Source organism: Idiotropiscis lumnitzeri, chromosome 16 (genome assembly GCF_059441095.1).
Source record: "Idiotropiscis lumnitzeri isolate Australia: NSW breed Sydney's pygmy pipehorse chromosome 16, RoL_Ilum_1.0, whole genome shotgun sequence".
Lineage (NCBI taxonomy): Eukaryota > Metazoa > Chordata > Actinopteri > Syngnathiformes > Syngnathidae > Idiotropiscis > Idiotropiscis lumnitzeri.
The window spans coordinates 16,196,749-16,217,649 of NC_142406.1; the positions used below are offsets into that span (position 1 = coordinate 16,196,749).

At 47.0% G+C, this 20,901-nt stretch overlaps 2 protein-coding genes across 6 annotated transcripts in view; both read left to right on the forward strand.

Moving 5' to 3' along the window:
- Positions 1-5,183, forward strand: part of jarid2b (jumonji and AT-rich interaction domain containing 2b) — a 66,104-nt gene extending 60,921 nt beyond the window's left edge. For all 5 annotated transcript variants that reach the window (XM_088319231.1, XM_088319233.1, XM_088319230.1 and 2 more), the window contains 11 exons: positions 211-501; positions 616-708; positions 795-913; positions 995-1,065; positions 1,314-1,428; positions 1,499-1,604; positions 1,770-1,952; positions 2,027-2,157; positions 2,358-2,526; positions 3,257-3,364; positions 3,455-5,183. In XM_088319231.1, coding sequence (XP_088175357.1) covers positions 211-501; positions 616-708; positions 795-913; positions 995-1,065; positions 1,314-1,428; positions 1,499-1,604; positions 1,770-1,952; positions 2,027-2,157; positions 2,358-2,526; positions 3,257-3,364; positions 3,455-3,673 — 1,605 coding nt within the window. In that variant the 3' untranslated portion in view covers positions 3,674-5,183. The remainder of the gene's footprint in view (positions 1-210; positions 502-615; positions 709-794; positions 914-994; positions 1,066-1,313; positions 1,429-1,498; positions 1,605-1,769; positions 1,953-2,026; positions 2,158-2,357; positions 2,527-3,256; positions 3,365-3,454) is intronic.
- Positions 5,184-6,172: 989 nt separating this feature from the next.
- Positions 6,173-20,015, forward strand: pard6gb (par-6 family cell polarity regulator gamma b). Its single transcript, XM_088318263.1, has 3 exons — positions 6,173-6,531; positions 8,523-8,745; positions 18,620-20,015. Exons 1-3 carry the CDS (start codon positions 6,205-6,207, stop codon positions 19,651-19,653), a joined length of 1,584 nt encoding a protein of 527 aa, XP_088174389.1. The 5' UTR covers positions 6,173-6,204; the 3' UTR covers positions 19,654-20,015.
- The last annotated feature ends 886 nt before the right edge of the window (positions 20,016-20,901 follow it).

Below are 20,901 nucleotides of genomic sequence, written 5' to 3' on the forward strand. Positions count from 1 at the left end.
TTTTTTTTTCATGGCAAATATTAGAAATCAATTGTCGGTTGCGAGTCTCCGTCGATATCATCGGGACGGGACGAGAATGTGTGAGGGGGGAAGAGAAGCGGCAGTAAAAGAGGCCAAAATCCAAATGCTAACGGTTGAGGCAGCACAAGCGACGAGTTGCATAAAACGTTGGGATGGAAACATTTGTCGCTCTTGTGACGTTCGCGTCAGGTCCTGCAGGAGAAGCGTCGGCTGGAGGCGCGGCGCGGGCCTCTGGAGGGTCTGGCGGACTCGGCCGCGCCTGCGCTGCCCCGCTACGAGCCCAAGAACGGGCTGGCGGGCGGCGCCGGCGCCAACGGCAACGGCGTGTACCAGCAACTGAAGGATTTGGAGGCTCAGGTCAAAGCGGGCCGGCGCCGCCTCTTCGCTCAGGAAAAACCCGGCGGACGAGAGGATGGGCGCCACGCGGCCGAGCACCGCGACGACGGCGTCCTCGGCGAGCAGCACAAATGTATTTACAAAGTGAGTGGCGACGGTTGTGGCGTCTTGAAAAGCACGCTGGCAGTTTTGGTTGCACGTCATTTTCCCCGTCTGCTTCATTTTGCAACATTTTTTTTTTTTTTGCAACTGTTGCAGGGGAAGTCTGTGTCGTTGACCAACTTCTTCCGGATCGCTCGCAACACCATGACCATGTGCTTCAACAAGGAGCCCGCCGCCAGTGAGGTCGAGGTGAGCGTCGTCGTCGCCAGCGCGTTTATTTCTTTCTTCTTTTTGGGCTCTGTCATCGAAACTGACGAGTTTGTTTGCGGCCGCAGCAAGAGTACTGGCGCATCGTGGAGCAGCGCGACGGCCACGTGGCCGTGCACTGCGGCAAAGTGGACACCAGCACGCACGGCAGCGGCTTCCCCACTGGCAAGTCGGAACCCTTTGCAAAGTGAGTGGAGAAAAAAAAAGAGAAAAGAGGAAAGCCCCAAGGCCAATGTGTGACGCGCGTTTGGCGCCCTCTTGTGTGCAGACACGGATGGAACCTGACCGTCCTCCCCAATAACTCGGGCTCCATCCTGAGGCATCTTGGTGCTGTGCCCGGTAAGAACGCTCACAAAAGAACAAAAGAACAAAGTCGTTAGTTTAGGTTTGAGTCATTTTCATTTTAAGGTGGCCTTTTTTTGTCTGATTTTATTCCAGAATTTACTTTCTTTCCGTTTCTGGACATTAAAGTGATGTCATTCCGCCATAACTAAATTTTTGTTTGTTTAAAAATAAATAAATCATTACTTAGTTTAAGGAAGCTGCCATGAAGGCCTCAAATGTGAATTTCTGTCGTTTGCCTGCAGGGGTCACTGTTCCCTGGCTGAACATCGGCATGGTCTTTTCTACCTCATGCTGGTCTCGAGACCAAAATCGCCTTCCATACATCGATTACCTTCACACTGGTGCTGATTGCATTTGGTAGGCTGACACGTGTAAACAAAACATGTCCACAAAGGCGTGTTGTTAACGTGTGCGTACGCGTGCTCAGGTATTGCATCCCTGCTGAGGAGAAGTCCAAGCTGGACAAGGTGGTCCACACGCTGCTGCAGGCCAACGGGACGCCCGGACTGGAAATGCTCGAAAAGAACGTCATGGTGCGGGCGCACGCACACACACACACACACACACAGATATGCCTTTTATTGTAAGGGTTTGATCATCAAATGAATTTGAATTTATTTGTTCATGAACAACTCTGTATGCGGTTATTGGGTTAAAATGAAAAAGGAAAGGAATCAGGTTTGTGTTGTGTTGCTTAGATCTCCCCGGAGGTGCTGTGCCGCGAGGGCATCCGCGTGCACCGCACGGTGCAGCGCAGCGGCCAGTTTGTGGTCTGCTTCCCGGGCGCCTTCGTGTCCAAAGTGTGCTGCGGCTACAACGTGTCCGAGACGGTGCACTTCGCCACGCCGCACTGGATCAAGCTGGGCTACCAGGCAGCCAAGGTCAAGGAAACAAAAAAGGCGGCAACAAAGCCGACGACTCCATTTTTATTTTCATCTCGCTGATGTCCCGACAGGACCTGAAGTGCCGGCGCATCGCTAAGCCTTTCTCCATGGAGAAGCTGCTCTACCAGATCGCCACGGCCGAGTCCAAACGCGACAACGGGCTCCTGCTCACCACCATCGCCGCCCTCCTCAAAGACCTCAGGTGGTTTTGTACTCGAGTACTTTCATATTTGGGATAATGTTGCCAAAAAAAAGTTGCGGAGTAACCTGACTTCATTTGTTAAGTTTCAACAAACAAATGATGAAAAAGTGGTCATTTTACAATAGTAGAACCAAAAATGTAATCATCAAAGTTGCGAAACGATTTGACCAAACTTTTGCTTGTCGTTGTGGACGCCGCAGGAACTTGGAGATGCGCCAGCGTGAGGAGCTGTTCACGGCGGGCCTGCACTCGGCGGCCCGCTACGGCGCTCACGACGAGAGCCGCAAGAAGCCGCGCGGCAAGTGGACGGCGCTCGAGTCCTCCGAGAGACGCTGCCAAATCTGCCACCACCTCTGCTACCTCTCCATGGTCACGACTGCTACTTTGCTTTTCTTTCAAGCTGAATAGAACATCTAATACTACCAAATATTTGAATATTGATCAGAAAAAAAATGAAGCATATGGGAAAAGTAAAAAAAAAATTATAATCAAATTTGTTAATATTGTCCAACTCAGAAAATGGGGGGAAAAAAAGCCTGGTTACAAACACTAACCGAAATTTGAATCTGTCATTTAAAAGTATGACATCCAAATTTTTGAAACACTAACCTTGAAGTAAAATCAGATTAAGATTTTTTTTTTAATATAAAAAAAAAAATCAATATGTTTTAAGTGACTTTTTTCCATTAAAATTGCAACTTTCCGATGACAAAGTAAACATTGAATTAAAATGAAACTTTGAAATGGAAACATGAAAAAAGGTGACATCACAAACTCATTTTAAAAAGTTATAAAAACAAAATGACAAAATTGTATTATTTTAAATGTTACTGACTACAAAACAAAAAATGACAAACTGTCACAGAATAAGAAAATTCGATTCAATTAAAATAGGACTTCTGAAAATGTTAATTAAAATTAAAAAATGTTTGAAAGGAAATCTCATTTTAGTTGTTGAATAACTGAAAAGAAAAAAACTAAAATGATAACATGGTTAATTCCCCCCCAAAAAAAATCAATTGAAGTTTTGTCCAAAAGTGAACACGACGCAGTGATCGAAGTACGTGTGCGCATGTGAATCAAATTTGAATTTTTGCAGGTGGTGCAGGAGACGGACAACGTGGTGTTCTGCCTCGAGTGCGCGTTGCGCTACGTGGAGAAGCACAAGTCGTGCCGGAGCCTCAAGATGATGTACAGATACGACGAGGTCAGCAATAAACGAAATCAGACGGCAAAATTTCAACCTTGTTGTCCAAAAGTTGCGCAAGTTCCACTTTGTGTTTTTCTTGCGTCGCAGGAGCAAATCAACAACTTGGTGAACCAGGTGTGCGGGCGTGCCATGTTGAAAAGCGGCGGAGGCGAGGCCTGCTGCCGCCTGCCCGTCAGCCCCGCCAAAGCCTCGCCGGCCAAGCGCGGCGGCGCCGGCGCACCCCCCCGCAAGCGCGGCGCCATGGAGGTGTCGCTGGGCCGTCTGCCGTCCGGCCTGCTGGCCAAGGCGGCCGCCGCCGTGTCCTGAAGGCTTTTGCACTAGCCACCCAAAACGCCCCCGGGGCCCTTTTGCTTTTTTGTCCGCCGTCCCCCAAAGTAGAAACCCAAAGTTGTTCCTCCAATTCCCGGCGCAGCTCCTGCAGTATCACTTTGAAAACGCCGGGGGGCGCTCTTGTAGCGAAAACTTGAAAGACAATACTGTTGCTGTTTTTTTTCACGCATCCTTTAGGAATTTTTGGTTTGTTTTTCACCTTCTGAGTCTGTTTTGTGGGGTTTGAGTGCAAAAAAAAAATTGTGCCTCAGAGTGAGGAGATCCGCCTTATTTTTGGTGCTGTCGCTTTCCGATTTACTGTATCATGACGAGAGAAAAAAGCTTTTTTTCCTCCCTCCCCGCCCTTCGCTTGGTTGGAAACGTGCAATCGTGTTTACATTCCATTTTTCTTCCAGTTGTTCATCTGACTTTAATTCTTATCATTTTTAATTTGTATTTTTTTTTCCATGATTTTTTTAAACAATGTTTCATCAAGTAGAGCCACTAGTGTCAAATGTGAAATGTTTCATTTTTTTCTCCTTTTTTCAATGAACTTTTTATTTTTTTTAAACTCTCTTCCTCCCCACAGTCGCCACCACCCCGGCATTTTTTTGTACATAATCCTGTAAATGTCTTTTACATACTTGAGCCCAATGAGGAAAGATGCCAGGAAAGAGTGATGATGATGATGATGATGAAGAAAAAGCCTTACAATTCCCTTTCTTCATCGGAGGGTGCGCTGACGACAGGGTCGTTCCCATGTTTAAAGAAGAAAATGAGAAACAACAACAAAAAAAAATCAATGGTTAAGTGCTGCTTATATCGTTCTCAAGCCCCCTCGGCCTAGTTTTCTTCCTTTAGCTTTACTTTTTTTTTTTTTTAAGAAAGGGGGAAAAACAGCAGGCAAGAAAAAGTGTTTTTGTTTTTTTTTTTAAATACATGTTCACGTGTGAAAATTTCACACACAAAGAAAGAAAGGTTGTAGCTCTCCACATGTTGCACTGAAAAAAAAACTGCTTTTAAATCCTGGATCCTTTTTTTGTTGTTGTTGGTCATCATCCCGCCCATACAGAAGACTGAAAAACTCTCTTTGGACTATTTAAGGTAAAACGCCGACATGAGCGTTCCCAGCGTTGAAATAAAAAGCAAAGAAAAGTGGTTGTCAAGTTTTTATGGCCTTAACGATGTTTGGTTTTTGATACAAAAGTCTGAAAGTGCTCGCTGACAAAATGCGAGGCTCTTAATTTATTGGTCCAGACTCGTGTTGGTTACTTTTTTTTTTGTTTGATTTTTTTTTTTTTTTTTACTTTTTTGCAGTTTGTACTTGAGGTTGAATAAAAACTTGCCGACAATTCACTGTCAAGTCTGCGAATGTCTCACAACTTTGTTATTGTAGCTCAGTTTTCAGAAACACAAGAAAAACTAATGTATTAATTAGTTCCCTCCCGTCGTATATATTCCTGATCTATTTTTGTTTAAACTTAATAAAGGAAATGGAGATGCCTGATTTTTATTTTTTTTGTTTTTTGGGGGGGGGGGACAAAAAAACTGCACCGTGGACCCCTCCATTTTTTCAGGGCGCGCGCGGTTATCAGTCTATGCATGTCTACTTTGTTGAAAAATGACGCAATAGGACACCTTTTCTAGTAAATCGACACATTACAGCCAGTCGCTTGAAGTTGAGATGTATAAAAACTTAAGTTGGGAGGCGGGAAAGTCGATCGGAAAAGGCCGACTTAACGGATAATTTTTTTCAAAATCAGGCTGATTAAATAAAGACTTGGTCTCATCGCGTGTTGATATGTACAGGCCACCTGTGAACTGCATCCAGTGGGGCTGAGAGCAGAAAAGTTGTTGTTGTACTACCATCATTTGACCATCGGACGGCGCCATAGGCTTAATCATGACGTCTTTAAATTCCGTAAACTAACATAAACTGTCGCAAATTCAATTTCAGTGGAAAAGAAATTTACTGTTTTAAATTTTACTACTTAGTGCAGAGATAACATTGTAAAATGTTTTTTAATAAAGTGACTAACGTAAATATGATCCCTGTCTGTGTATTTAGTTTAGAGTCATTCAGCAACAGAGGCAATCTGCCCCACCAGTTCTTGTGGTGGAATGTCGTAATAACAGCAGTCACGCCAGTGGCCTATAAAGTTGACAAGAGGACAAAAATACCAATTACTTTGAAGTTATTTAGAGATTTCTGGCTTTTGTACGGTTATTTGTCGGGAAATAGGTGAATTTGACACGAAACAGCGTGAGCTGCCGTACACCAACACGACGCAATGCTGCGTTCGGCAACAAGTGGAATTGAGAAAATTCAGCGTTTTCGTTTGCACTGAACGTTTTCTTGTTCGGTTGATTAATGTTTTCTTCTTTTCCTACAATATATTTAGCAGTAACGGGGAAAATAAACATCTATTTATGGTACAGTCGTGTTCTCGACAGCGCTGTGAAATCGTAATAAACGAGCTACCTTGAAAGCATCACAGGGTGGCCTTTTTTTCTTTTTTTGTGGGCTGATGTCATTTCAAAACTTGAACCAAGCCTCCCAAAGTCCACACGGCGAGTTGCTCTCTGCTTTTTGTGCTACAAAGTCGTCTTCTCCTCAAAGGTGGAGCCCAGTTTTGGTCCGATTTGAAAAGAAGAAGCCTTTTTGGAGGAGGGATAACCCAACGAGACGTACCCGAAAGTCTTCGTCGCTATTTGGGAGCCCCCTTTTCAGCGGGCGCAAGTTTTTCCTTTCCTCCTCTTGTGTGCTCTGCAAAGCAGCCAAAATGAACCGGAGCTTTAGTCGCTCTCAACCCTTGCGGAACGTGGATCTTAACGCCGTGGAGGTGAAAAGCAAGGTGGGTGAAGATGCTGCGTGGAAATGTTTGTTGGCGTTAAAATCCCGAACGCGTTAACAAGGTCGCGAGGACGCCAAAATAAACGAGCTGTATTCATTTGAAATACTCCTGTTCGGTTTCTGTGAATTTTAAACTGATTATCACCAGGGAACATAAATATATTAACTCCCCCAAAATTTGGAAGTATTTAAATTCGAATGTGTCAAATTGTTGTACATTGTGTCAAGTAGCCTCGTTGTTTTCGTCATCGGCCGAAAGATTACAGACAGACGAATCGCGCCAAAGTGTGCAAATGTTTGATAGGATCATCGATTTATGCGCCGTTGAATCGATGTTGACTGTTTTCTGTCATTGTGGCGTAGCTGGAGCGCAAACGCCGTATCGTGATAACCGCCGATATGGCTGTTAGAGAGCACATTTCACAATTTCTTCAGTAAATCGATAATACGATGTATCATATATTCCTTTCCAATTTCATGACTATCGCACAATAGCCGTATTATGCCACAACTGATAATATATCGCGCTTGTGATGAAATACAATTAACGGATCGCTTGCCAATATATTGATTACCACGGTCGTGATACCACAAATGAAAAACCTTCAAATATTGCGGCAATTTGTCATTGCAATTTCCTCAGTTACATTGTAATGTATCGTCATCTCACTGGCCAAATATCAAATATGGCGTTTTCTTCAATTCGATTAGAGAGCAATCTGGTACCGCGATACCATGACAGCGATACCACTCCGTCGTTGGTCAAATATCGTGAGAGTATCCTTTTGCAAGTTAGTCCTGCGGATATTTAAAGGTATCCCTATTTTGTTTTGTCACCTGCAGCTGACGCATCCCACATGACATTACGTTATTCATTTGTGTTGTTCATGTGATAAGCCTATCAGGGAACTGATTTGACTCACTCGTGAAGCAGGCCAGGTCGGATTGTTTTAGGCGGGGGTTGGTGTTTAGGTGGGATGTTGACACCACAACTTTGATTTAAGCCAATTTCCAAACACAATCATTTTTTTATGAGGCATCACTGGAAGCCTGCAGAGCAGGTTTTGTCATCGAGGTAGAGGAAGTATCTTGTCCAACGATATGTTTATGGGCGGTTGGTCGCACAGTCAATATGTTGACAAGAAATTCCCAAACTGAATATTTATTGCCTGCGCGGCTGTCCCTCAGCAAAGATCGTTCACCTTACCTCTTTCACATGATCACCAGCTTGTGGAAGTTTTGTTTTCCGAGTTGTCTTTAACTTCCTCTCTGTCTTGAGTGGACAGTCTCGGATCGCTGAGCTTTATTTTTATGGAACATCCATCTTTAGAGGAGAACGCAGAGTACAGTCTTCCAAAGAACGTTCTCAAACACGAGTCTCTTTATAAAGCGGAATTATCAATGTCATTTTTATTATTCAATATTAGAAGGAAAACTTTTTTTTTTTGAGGAGTTGCGCCGGACTTGTGCTCCTTGCATCAACGCGGACTCCTGCCTGCAACCTCCAAGGCAACGAGGAAGATGCTTGACAAACTGGTTTGGAGGCGAGAAAGTTTAAAAAAAATAAATAAAGAAATCTCCGTCATTTGCCATGAAAACCGGAAGAGAAGCCCGCCGGGGACAAACATGCCTCGACATGACGTGATTATGCTAAACTTAACGACGTGTCACTACCAGGTGTTCCATTTGCAGCCGTCTGACATTTGGGCTTATGTGATGGACTCAAATCGTTGATTTAAAAAAAAAATGTGAGTTTCTTTTAGTTGGAGCAGGTCAAATTGGTGCATTTTTTTTGGGGGGGGGGGAATGTTTTCCCTTCTTTATTTGTAGTGCATGTTAGCATCATGCTAACGCTTCAGAAAGATACTTGATAGTTTCATGAGCTCAACCTTAAGCAAGTTTATCGTCAAGCATAAACAAACTCTTTTCTTCTTCGACGGGACCATTTTCTTATTTTTTTTTTTTTAAACGCCGTCTTTCGATCTTTTTCAGTACGGCGCCGAGTTCCGCCGCTTCTCGGTGGACCGCCTGAAGCCGGGCAAGTTCGAGGAGTTCTACAAGCTCATCCTGCACATCCACCGCATCGCCAACATGGAGGTGATGATCGGATACGCCGACGTGCACGGCGACCTGCTGCCCATCAACAACGACGACAACTTCTGCAAGGCCGTGTCCACGGCGCACCCCCTGCTCCGGATCTTCATCCAGAAACAAGGTAAGGCCGCGCTGGTGGCGCTCAAAAAGCATGTGCTGGGCATTTTATTTGATTTGATTATTTTACAAGCGGTAAATGATCCCATTAAATCCATCTTGGCTGGTCATAGCGGCACCGGGCCGACGTCGAGTTTCCCTTTGGAATATTTCCTAATCCAATTATGTCGGGCGTTTTTGTCGACCTCATGTGAGGCTTCGTGTGCGTTTGATGCCCTCTGATTGGCTGGATGTTTCTGTCTGACGGTTAAGCTGTGTGTCTCATCCAAAGGAAGCGCGCGCACGCACACGCACGCACACAGCCCAAAGAAATCAGGTCATTGAGCAAAGCTCGTATCCCGGCATACCAGACATTACTGGGAGACAAAAGATCGGAATGAAAGGAGAGACTCCCTCCGTTTGTGTGCGTGTGCGCGTAAATAAAGACAACACCCCGTCAGCCCGAGTTGTTTTATTCCCGCTCGTTGCTTCAGTGATTTAAAAAAGCAACTTTGTAGTGGCAGCCTTGCCAATGAGTATGCAAATGAGCCGTCGCACCTCATTAATATTCATGTCCACTATTAGTTAAAAGTTTGGACACGCTTTTTCGTGCTATTAAATGAGAAAGTGTCAATACTTTTAATTACTTGACATTTGCCGTCCTTCCTGGAACGCAACATAGTGTTGTGTTCTTTTTTTTTTTTTTGCGTTTTTATAGAACGGCAACACACAAAAAAAGGCAGTCAAAAGAAGGCGGTCGGCACGGCGAGGACGAGTCCTCAAATTTGATGACCTGGACTAGTGGCGCGGGCTGACACACACACACGCGCGCGCAGGCACGTCACTGATGCATGAGGTCGTCATACACGCACGCACACGCGCGTCTTTGTTACGTCTCACAATGCGCTGCAGTGAAGATGCTTCGGCGTCATCCGTCGCCGTGACGTCACAACACAGATGGTACAAAGGAGCCAATCACAGACATGACAAATAGACATTTATTTATTTATTTATTTATTTTTATGTGTTGGCAACACTCTAAAGTTTAGTCTTTTTTTTTTTTTTTTTTGTGCCAGCCGGTCGAGCTCACCCGGTTTGCCTTCTCGTCTTTCTTCTTTTTTTTTTTTCCCCTCTGACGCATTCCATTGCGCTCATCTGTTTGAAATGAGCAGCGCGACGCGTTTGCCTTCGTGTCGACGTTGTTGTTTATTTGGACGATATCCTGTAAATCGGGCCGTGGCCGTGTGAGGGGGGGCTGCGTCCCTTTTGTTTATTTTGGGCCCCGAGATAACGCGGACAGGAAACAAATCTAACCTCCGACCGCTTGCCCAAAGCGGGGCGGTGAAGACCAAAAAAGATGACAAGAATGTGCAATTAACCAGCCAAATAAAAAAAAAAAAATGGATCTTTGACGTCTTTAGCCGTCAATGGAACTAAATGAGTTAATTCATTCAAAAATATTGAACTTATTTTTTTTCCCTTTACAAGCGAGGGGGGGGCAGTTATTGGTGAAGCAGACCTTTAGCCGGATTAAAAACATTATCTCCGCGGCACAAGGTAATCACACCCACGGTTGGGCGATCCGCTTTTGTCCAAGCAAAACAGCGGCGGCTTGTTTTGCAAACTCTGCTTAGCGGCGAGGACGTGCACGCTTGAGCGCAGACTAAACTTTCAACAAAGGCAAGCGACGGCGAGGCGGAAAGTTGACGTCAGTGGACCGTCGCGAAGGTCGATATCGATTCGAAGCGGTTGCGGATGAGCCGAGATGAAACCAAATAGAAATTTGGGAGGCCGCCGGCCCGGTTGGAGTCGCGACTCGGGCAAACGTTTCGGGTTGCGGGTCGCATTGCGCAAGAGTTTGACCTCGGTGTGACCGTTCGAGCGAAGCCAAAATGTTTTCGCGGCCTCCCGCCATCTTTGATTTCACGAGCGGCTCGTCCAAACGATGAGATTGCGCTTCCATCGCCGGCTTTTATTATGATTTCCTTTGTGGAGAAATAAAAGAGGCGCAGGTCGACGGCCAATTTCCTGCCGGCGGGAATGTTGGCTTACTTTTCTCAGAAGCGGCTTGTTTTCGCTCGCTACCTTCTCATCTTTTGTTTCATCGGAGTCATCGTCGGTGTATGCTGGCGCTCGCTCGCTGATATTAGCGCATTTTTTTTATTTTGTGGACGTCGCCAGCTGGAGACGATGTCGACGGCGAATGTTTGACGGGCGGCAGCCAGCGCCGCGGATTTTTGCTGCCGTCAATTTGGACGTGGATGATTAACGCGCATGCCTGACACGCCGCCGCCGCCGCACCGAAGGTCGTCCTTCCTCATACCGGCCGTGGGAACGTGCGGCGTTCCTCAAGCAGGCATTCCTGTTTGCTTTTTTTTTTTTTTTTTTTTTAATTCATTGTCATGTTCAAGTGACGATAATGTGACGAGGCGTTGCATCACGTTTGTCATTCGAGAAGTGACCTGTTTCCAAGAAAATTCTCCAATGACAATCGAGAACAAAAGTGCATTTTGGATGTGAGGAACTTTACAAAATCGTGCTGACGTCCAAGCAACGTTGAATTTTATAACAATCGACTCGGGAATCTTTCTTTAGCGTTTTATCTTCTAGTCACGTCATTGCCATTTTTTTCAACTCAAGTGGCGGTTAAGTGTGCTAAAATGTAACGTTCAAACAATGCCGGCGTCGTCTTTTCAAGCAAAGGAGCCCGTCTGAGTTCTGACTTGGTCGTTGGGCAGCAGAAGAAGAAGAAAAAAAAAAAAGCTGTCCACTTTTTGAAAGTCCGACTGATTTGGAGTGAAAGGTGCGAGCGGATCCTTCCTGCGTGTTGGCGTCCCGGCGCCGCCCGTCTTGTAAAGCAGCAGGAGAAGCGAGAACGTGAATCTGCGGCGGCCATTTTAAAGCGACGGGATGCTTTTTTGCCTCGGGTGCTCTTTTGGATTCGTTTTGTTGTCTTTGGCAAACCCTCATTGCTGTTTTTTTTTTTTTTTGTGTCCGCCGAGCTTTTCATTTCGCTTTGAACCCCCCCCCCCCCCCCTGGCCCCGCCTCCTTCTCCTCTGCAGGGACATTTCCAGACATTGTTGGGCCAGTAGGATTTTTTTTTTTCACCACTTCACAATTTGCTCCCCTGGTTGAAAATATTTAGTTTTTGGCCGTCGATTCTTCCGCTAAGACGATTTTTTCACTTCACTCGTCTCGTTATTGACGTTAACGGGGGCGACCGCTGAACTCATTTGAAATTCATTGCCGACCCAAAAGTTTTTTTTTTTCAGTTTTTTTTTTTCCGAAGCATCCAAACAGTTTTTCACGTTGATTAAAGTGTGGCGACTTATCGGATGTTGTCAACGACCGAAAGATGATCTTAACGGCTGCTGCGTTGAGTTTTACCTTCAGGGACGAACAAACGACTTCCCGAGTCAGTGTTGGCCCCCCCCCCCAAAAAAAGCTGTGGTCTCTTGTCCTTTTTTTGATTGGCTGAAAGCAAAGCATGTGACGTGCGAGCCAAATGGATTTTTGACACACGCTTGTGGTGCAATGTTTTACTTTTAGGAAAAAAAGAGTTTTTTGTCAGCTCGTTGGTTCCACGTGAATTAATTAAATGATGAATTGAAAAAATATCTTTGATCTCAAACTTGCTGTGTCGATGAGCTTTAATTAGATTCAAGCCAGTGTGATTTGTTGTTTTTGTTTTTTTTTCCTCGGAGAATATCAGCGAAAATATATTGGATGCCCGTTTACCACCAGAGTTGACAGTAAAAAGTTGCGATTTAAAAAAAAAAAAAAACGGCGATGAATTCGTCCCTCAGCGGGAGTGTCGGAGTCACGAACGAGGCGGTCTTTGCGTATTGCGCGATTCAAAACAGAAATTTGGAGTCCTGATCCCAGGAGTCGTGAGCGGATCTTTAAGAGATCCAAGGGAAAATCCCGAGATCAACTTGAGACCGAAACCTGAAGTGAGTGCGGGAACTTTTACAGCTGGACTAGCGAGGGCGGAGTTCCCGGTTGGCTCGTCTTTGCAGCTGAAGTGACGCTCAATGTTCAACATTTGCGTCTTTCTTTGAATTTTTAATTTTTTTTTATTTAAAGAATCATTTGAATTGCAGCCTGAATCATCTTTAAAGCGCTTGCAGGCAGGCTCGCATCCGAACGACGGCGATGCGAACTCGCTGGCGTTTCTCGCGCAAAGAGATATTTTGGGAGGCCGTAATTACAAAGTGGCTTTTGCTCGGCCGCGTCGCTGCTTATATAAAAGCGGTCGTGGCAAATTGCAAGTTGTCTCCAGGCTCTTCTTTCAAGCACGTCACCTCACTTATTATGACCTTCCATTCAGAGGCCCAAACGTGAGCGAGCCCGAGGAGGCGCGCTCACGTCCTTGGAGTGCGTCCATGTGCGCGCCATCTTTTTCATCTGCGACGACGCAAACGCGTGTTCCCAATTTGGCAGCAGATCTCAAGCATGTTTGTGAGTCCGCTCGCCTTTGTCGAACGTGATCGATCGGCGAGCCTTTTTGAGCGCTGCCCCCTTGTGGCCACCAGGTGCCATGTCACAACGGCGACCTTTGACAGCAAACGCAGCACCTGGCTTGTGATAGGCTCAGTGCTTTTTTTTTTTTTCCCCAAAGTCCCCTTTAAAAAAGTCAAAGGTCACGAATGTCAACGTGTCCCTTGCGTCACTTTCACTTTTCTCTGTCCTCGGCCCTTCTGGAGAAAAAGTTTGAACATGATTTGTGAGTCATCCAACCTCGAACCCCAAACCTCCAAAACGGTGAGACGCATGTTCTAACCTTTCGTCCACCTCTGTTCTCAATTTATGAATTATTATTATTAGACGCCCCAGAACAACTTTTTGGGCGCCATTGGCATCAACGTCACGTTGAGCGTTTCAGGCCACCGTGACAAGGCGGTGGCCTTTATCTTCCGAACATGTGGGCCACGCTTTGGCAGCGTGACTCAGGCCACCTCAGCACTTCAGGGTGGGAGAGGAAGGAAAAGAATTGGAGCGTGGGGGGTGTTGTGGGTTTGGGGGGGCGACCCAGTCAGGGCCGGTGAAAAACAATAGCCACATGACAACTTGCATGGACTGGAAATGCTCCCACTGACATGTTTGCGGGCAGGCTGAGTGGGTGAAGTAAGCAAACGGGCTCAGTGGCGCGAGGGGGGAGGGGGGGGGCAGGAAGGGGCGGAGGATGTGTGTCAGCACGCACAGGAAGTTATCTTTGCTGTGATCGTTTGGTTCAGGTGTGGTGGAATTTAAGGAGCAGGCTTGTGAAGGATTGAGTCGGTGAGCGGTGCTGCGAGAGAAAAAGTACTCGTTCTAAATATGAGGGCATGTCACAAACTTACGTGAGCACCTTCCCTGCAGATAGTCGGCCGCTTTAGAGCGCCTCGTTGTCGGCCGTGAGTATTAAATAAATTTGAAAAAAATAAATTAATTAATCAGTTAAATTCTGTGGGTAATATTCATTTGATTTTCAGGTAAATGGACTAACAAGCATGGACCAAAGAACAAATTAAACTCTTAAAAAAATAAATAAGTAAATTTGAAAAAAGTCTTAGTTGCCTGAGCGTCGGTGCCATTTGAACAAAACATCAATCGGCAGCGATTTGGGGAAAAAAAAAAAAAAAAAAGCGTGAGTCTGCCCCATTTTACAGGCAGTTAAAAGTTGCCGTCGTTGACTTGTGTTGTTGAACGCTCCCGCTGAGTCCACTTCAAACATCACCCGATTGCGTGGCAACAATGAAAAGCTTTTATTGGCTCAATAAGAACATGACAGACCCCTTTGAACTTTTCCGAATTTGCTTGATTCCTTTTTTCTTTTTTTTTCCCCCCAGTCGTGAGCGTGCTGAACGTCTCCAGATGTGCCCGCACAACATGACGTCATCGTTCGCTGCCGTTGGTACTTTGGGTGCAGCAGGCTGCTAAAAAGTTGGACCCTTTTTCAGCCCGCACCTCTCGACCTTTTGCATTCCTGCTCGTTGTTTGTCGTCTGCCAGGCGGCCCGTAATAAAAAATTTAAAAAAAGATTTAGCAAGTGACTCCGCCGGCCGGCGCAGAGGTTACAAACTTACGTCGGCGCCTATTTTTAGCCGATATTGAGAGCAGGGGAGCCATTCAATCGGGCATCATGTTTTTTTGTTTTTTTTCCATTCGGCCTCTCCCGCCGTTGAACCCGCAGCTTTGGTCTTAGCGTGTGTTGATGCCGACTCTCTGTCGTCATGGCAACTCGCTGGGACCGATCGGAGTTGATGGTCCTCGGATGTCCTCAAAGATTTATTTTAAAATGGAGAAATCAATCCAATTGAACTGCTCAGGCCGTTTAGGGACGAACTTACCATACTACGATTCTAAAAATAAGTTAAATGCCGGATCATAAAACGAAAACAAAGAAGGCCGACTGATGTGCAAATTGACTTTCGAGAGAGGCTGTCTTTGAATTGGGTGAGTGGTACCTGAGCACCTCATGGCAGTGACGCGCAAGTGGACCGCGTTTTTAAAATCAGAAAACCCCCCAAAAAAAAACCTGCACTTTCCCCCCCGTCGGTGAACGTTTGATCACATCGTCGAGGTTGTTCCCGTTGAAAGGGCGTATTAATTGCTCGCGGGGGCCGTTTTTCAGAACGCGGGGGGGGGCGACCCCCTGCGGAGAACGCCGAACCTGAAACTCCCCGCGTGTCCGAGGTAGCCTCGTTTTAAGTCATCCCAGATGTGCCGACATATTTGCTCGGGTGGGGGGGGGGACTCACGAAAAAGGGGGAGGGGCGGTCAGTCGTTTTTCCGTCAATGGCAGCGAATGAGTTACGAATTCTGAACGCTTTCATTTCACGTGAACAAAATCGGTTGACATCCGTCCGCATCGTAATCCCGAGTCCAATTTGACCTCAATCCGACCCGCCTGCCACTTCCGGTTACATTCCACACTTCGCCGTTCTCAGGTGCGTCGTTCCAAAAGTGATGATTGGGCCCGGCGAGGACATTCCTTTGGTGTTGACTCGCGTTCTCCGAGGGACACACCTGCGCCGCAACCCGAGTCAAGTCTTGCTCACGCGTTTTGCTTGCTTTATCCAGCGCCGACAATATTTTCCATCCGGGCAAGAATCTCAAAAATGTTTGCCTGTTTAAAGTTCTTTTCCCTCTCTTTGCTTTTTTTTTTTTTCTTCCTGCTAGACGTGCCTTGGCAGCAATCTCACCTCTAAACACACACTCAAGTCCAATGTGGTTTCCCCGTCTTTTATTTTTTATTTTTATTTTTATTTTAGTCATCATCCATATTTGGATCCCCCCCCCCCCCACGCACACACAGCAAGCGCTCCAACTTGCACGTTAATGACCCACTCGTCCAAATGCTCAACAAAGCAGAAAAGCACATTTGGCCGACGCCAGCGCTACTGTTCTGCGTGTCACTTTGCATTTGGCTGCTTGAAAAGCAACCGGTCCCAGGTGTGTTTGCCATTTTAACTCTGGTGCTGGAGAGGCGGGGGGGGGGGGGTCAAGAAATGAAGCCCACCATTCCTCCCCCTACCACAGCAATTGGTGACCTCATGCTCACACTATTCACTCCCGGCCCGATATGCGCCCCCCCCCCCCTCGCCTTTTCCAGCGATTATGGGCTCTTCTGTCACTAAGCACTTTGTCACGCCATTATGAGGGTGGGAGGGCCCGATTTTGTTGTTGGGGTGCAGGAATGTGAATAGATGGGCTGCGGGTCGCGACGGACTGGACGTTTTGCTTCCGCTCGCTACGATGGCGTGTTTGAGATCCACGTGGAAGCGAAAAATGTGCGCGCGTTGATTACATAAGCGCCATGTGCGCTTTAAAAAGTGGAGGCACATTTTCGGATCTATTCATAAATCTACGGGGAGTCAGTCGGCCGTTTGGATTTAAAGCGGCCATTTTAGTCTCAGTTAAAACACTTTTAGGGGTTTTTAAAAATGTAGCGGATCTTCTCCGATTACCGTAATCTACGTGCGTGTTCTTGCAGGATTTATGCCCAGCTCGTCTCTGAACGACTTTTTCTGAATTGGCAAAAAAAGAAATTCCACAAGCTGGTGCCAAAAGGTTTAGCCGAAGCTCTGTCTAATAGGAAAGTAGTACATTGGTGCAGCAGAAGTGTTGAAGTGACGTAATTTGAGGATGTCGAGCGAGTCGGCAACTGTGGACACGCCCACTTCAGGTCTCGTTTTTTTTTTTTTAAATCATTTTAAAATTTTGTTTTAGGGGAACTTTGCAAGATGCAGTAAATTTAAAATATTAAAATTTCTAATTCATCCATCTGCAAATGTGATTTTTTATTTTTTTAACTTGATCTCGCTAGCTAGCCAACCAAATGACAGCCTGGATGAAATGTCAACTTGTCGGTGTTAATATCTTACAACCTGCCACTTTTTCACCAAGCGTACTTGTGAAATGTCCCAAGTTCAACTGGGGCCGTCTCAACAGAACGTTACTGACTGGACAGACGCTCATTTGTTGACATCTGCTCCACACTCTTATTTTTTTTAGGCCTGGTTCATTTCCATAATGTCAGCGGCGAGCGTGTGAAGGCCGGCCAGGAGCAAGTTTGAGCACGGGGGGGGGTCGCGAAGAAATCGGCGTCAAGCCTTCGTGGCGTGTTTTTTATCAGCAAGAGCGCAGCGTGAGTGCGTTTGTGCGTGTCGTCAAAATATTAGCGCACACGTACTTGCGTTGACGCAAGGTTGATCATGTGGCCTGCACGGTAGGGAGGGTGTTCCTGACCCAAAGGAAGTCAAACAGTCGCTTGAAGGTCTTCAAGCTGTTTGTCCTTGGGGGAGGTCACGTTCTCCCATGGCTCGTCCCCTCAATCTTGTGTGCGGCAAAGAATCACCTTTCAGGTTGTTTGAACATCTCCGATTCCATGGAGACGATCGGACGATGGGAAGCTCGCCGCCGAGGCGATGACGATGTGCGAGAAAAGGCGGCGAGTCGAAACACGTCGAGTTGCGCGACGCGCCTCCAGGTGGAACGCGACGTGAATCAACTTGTTTGAGGAGAGCCAATGAAGCTGCGAGGCGCTATCTAATCTTTGCTCCTCGGACAGACGGGAAACGGACACAGGAAGTGAGCGTCTCTCATTGGATGAGCGTGAAGAAAAACGTGCGTCACTTGCGCCGTCGCTTTATTTGCACAATGACTCCCATTTTTTTTTTTTTTTTTTTTTTCAAAAAGGTGCCCAGAGTGGAGCCAGCTGGCTTCTCGCAACGTCTTCCAGCCTCCGACGAGCGCTTCCCGTTAAATCTCCTGACTCATCGTTTCGATAACGCCTCTTCCTTTGTGGTGTTTCGTTTCCACTTCAATCCGGCCGGGTTGGAATGTGAAATCCTCATCTGACTCGTACGGTATTTCCAGCGCCGTGGCGTGTTTCCGCCACGAGTTCCATTTGAGTCCCGCTTGGTTTTGGAGCACCAAATTGTGATCCGGTTTGGAGCGGCTCACATTTCCACCGAGCATTTTACTCCGGTGCGGTTTGGAACGCTAAATCGTGATCGGCCTGCAGGGCAACGGCGGACATCCGCTCAGGGTGCGAAAACGTGGGAGGGGACTGATCGGTTATTTTGCTCGCCTCCTTAGCAACCGTCGACGGTCGACGCTGAAGTCATCTCAAAGTTGCTTTTCTGGTACCCGAAGACGAGCGTGGACGGGAACGCGCTGCACACTCAGCGATTCTGACGCATGACCTCTCACGAGTAACCGTGAAGCCAATCATGATGTCATTTGTGATTTGAGGTTGTTTTTTTTTTAGTTTCGGGCCTCTGAAATAAGAGCTAGTGCAACGTTTGGAAATGATTTGCAGAAAATTCCCGAGTAGTAAATCTGTGTGTGATTTTAGGTTGGATTTTAAAGGTGTAGCGACTCCTCGTGACTTTTTTTTTTGTCTTGGCAGAGGAGATGGACTACACAAACTTTGGCAACAACACCATCACCCGCAAGAAGAAGGCTGCGGTGGCGCTCCGCAACAACGACCTCAACCGAAAGAGGGCGCACATCTGCATCGGCATGCCGAAGGACTTCCGACCCGTCTCCTCCATCATCGACGTGGACATCCTGCCGGAATCGCACCGCCGCGTTCGACTTTATCGCCACGGCTCCGACAAACCTTTGGGATTTTACATCCGAGATGGGACCAGCGTGCGCGTGACGCCCCACGGCTTGGAGAAAGTTCCGGGGATCTTCATTTCCCGGCTGGTTCCCGGCGGGCTGGCCGAGAGCACGGGTCTGCTGGCGGTCAACGACGAAGTCCTGGAGGTGAACGGCATCGAGGTGAGCTGGAAGTCGCTGGACCAGGTCACCGACATGATGATCGCCAACAGCCACAACCTGATTGTCACCGTCAAGCCCGTCAACCAGCGCAACAACGTGGTCCGGAGCAGTCGCATCTCCGGGAGCTCGGGCCGGTCGTCGGACAGCGGCGGCTCCGCCGGCTTCCCGGTTGCGTGCGCGGCGCCGCCGTCCGGCGCCCACGGCTACCAGGAGGACTTGGAGAGCGACGACGAGACTGACATCGTCATCGAGAGCAGCCTGAAGCGGCCGTCGCGGAGGTCCGACGCGTCCTTGGCATCCAGCTCGTCTCGTTTGCACCGGCAGCAAACGTCGGGCCCCGCGGTGCCGCCCAGCCCGCCCTCGCGCCCCCCTTCGGTCGTATCCACTGCTTCCTTTCACTCTCATGTGAGCCTCAACGGAGGCTCGCACCAGCAGCCGCCGCAACACGGCCGCCTGAGCTACCAGCTCCTCAGAGACCTCAACCTCCAGCACAATCAAGCCGGCACCCAGCCGCCTTACCACAGTAGCAATCCGGCACTCCGCCATAGCAACGGCAGCCTGCACAAGATCCTCAGCTCGCTGAAAACGGACCCACGGCACAGCCTGGCCTTGCCGAGGGGAGGGGTGGAGGAGGATGGCACCGTCATCACGCTATAATTGCGGCAAACAGAACAGCGCCGCGAGCACCAGCTCACATTCAGAGACTTTTGTTATCCCCCCTCACCAAACAGGAGGTTGCACACAAACTTTTTATACACCTTGGATTTTTTATAGAAAATGTTTCTGGGCTTACTTCAAAAAATTGTGTTTGTAATTTGCATCAGAGCAAAACTAAGTGACCAATTTTATCCATCGAGATTCTTTTCTTTCTTAATACTGGGACCAAACTGGGGTTTGCATATTGCCATGTTTTTTGGAATCTCTTGTATTCTTGGAGTATGCTTTTTAATTGATCTTTTCAGCGATTGTGATGAAATTCTTGTATTTGTTTGAATAAATTATTCATTTTCTCATGGTGAGTTCACTTCTGTTTTTATATTGACTGTTGCAAATCTTTTTGCAAGGTGCAAACCTTTCATCCTCCTCACTTTGCTGCTAATGGACATTTTTTTTTCTGCAGTGTTTACCAAGCACGTCACGTTGTCCAAACATACTAAATCACCTTCAAGACCAAAGTGGCCCGCTTGAGTCTGCACAGTCAATCAGTGGACTGCCAATATGGATCCACTCGCCACACAATCAGCTAAGATGTTTCTTTCTTTGTGCTTTATTTAGTACTAAAAAGGAAGGCTGAGCAACCTTATTTCCCTATGGATGCTTTGCATGTTATTTTCTGATGCCACAAGGGTAGACAAAGCAATGCAATGAGAGGAAAGGCACATCTGAGACAGAAATGTTGAGCATGATTAGTGCAAAGGGGACGGCGGGAGGGGCGGAGGCATTGGCCAGGTCATCCACATCATCCACTGCACCTTCTCCTCCAAAACTGTCGACGTTGAAGGTTCATCCAAAAACAATAATAATAATAATAATAATAATGCCTTTATTAGTCCCACAATGGGGAAATTCGAGATTCGAACCCAGGCCTCCTGGGGAGACTGGGTCCTGAACGCGGCGCCTTAGACCACTCGGCCATCCTGGCAAGAAGGAGCATCCGCCTGTGATTGATGGGCATAAGGTTTGCAAATGTTCTACCTGAAAATCACATCTCTCTGAAGTGTGACTTTGTGCTATCTAAGGATCAAGGCTGCCATCTGGCGGTGAAAATCTGTAATGACCAAATGTATTCAAAACTTGATGTTGTGCATTTCGCAACAGCTGCAGTTGCAACTAAGCACTTACGTAAAGTATAACAATCTATCAATAATACAACAACAAAGACGATGAAAGCCGAAAATCCAACCA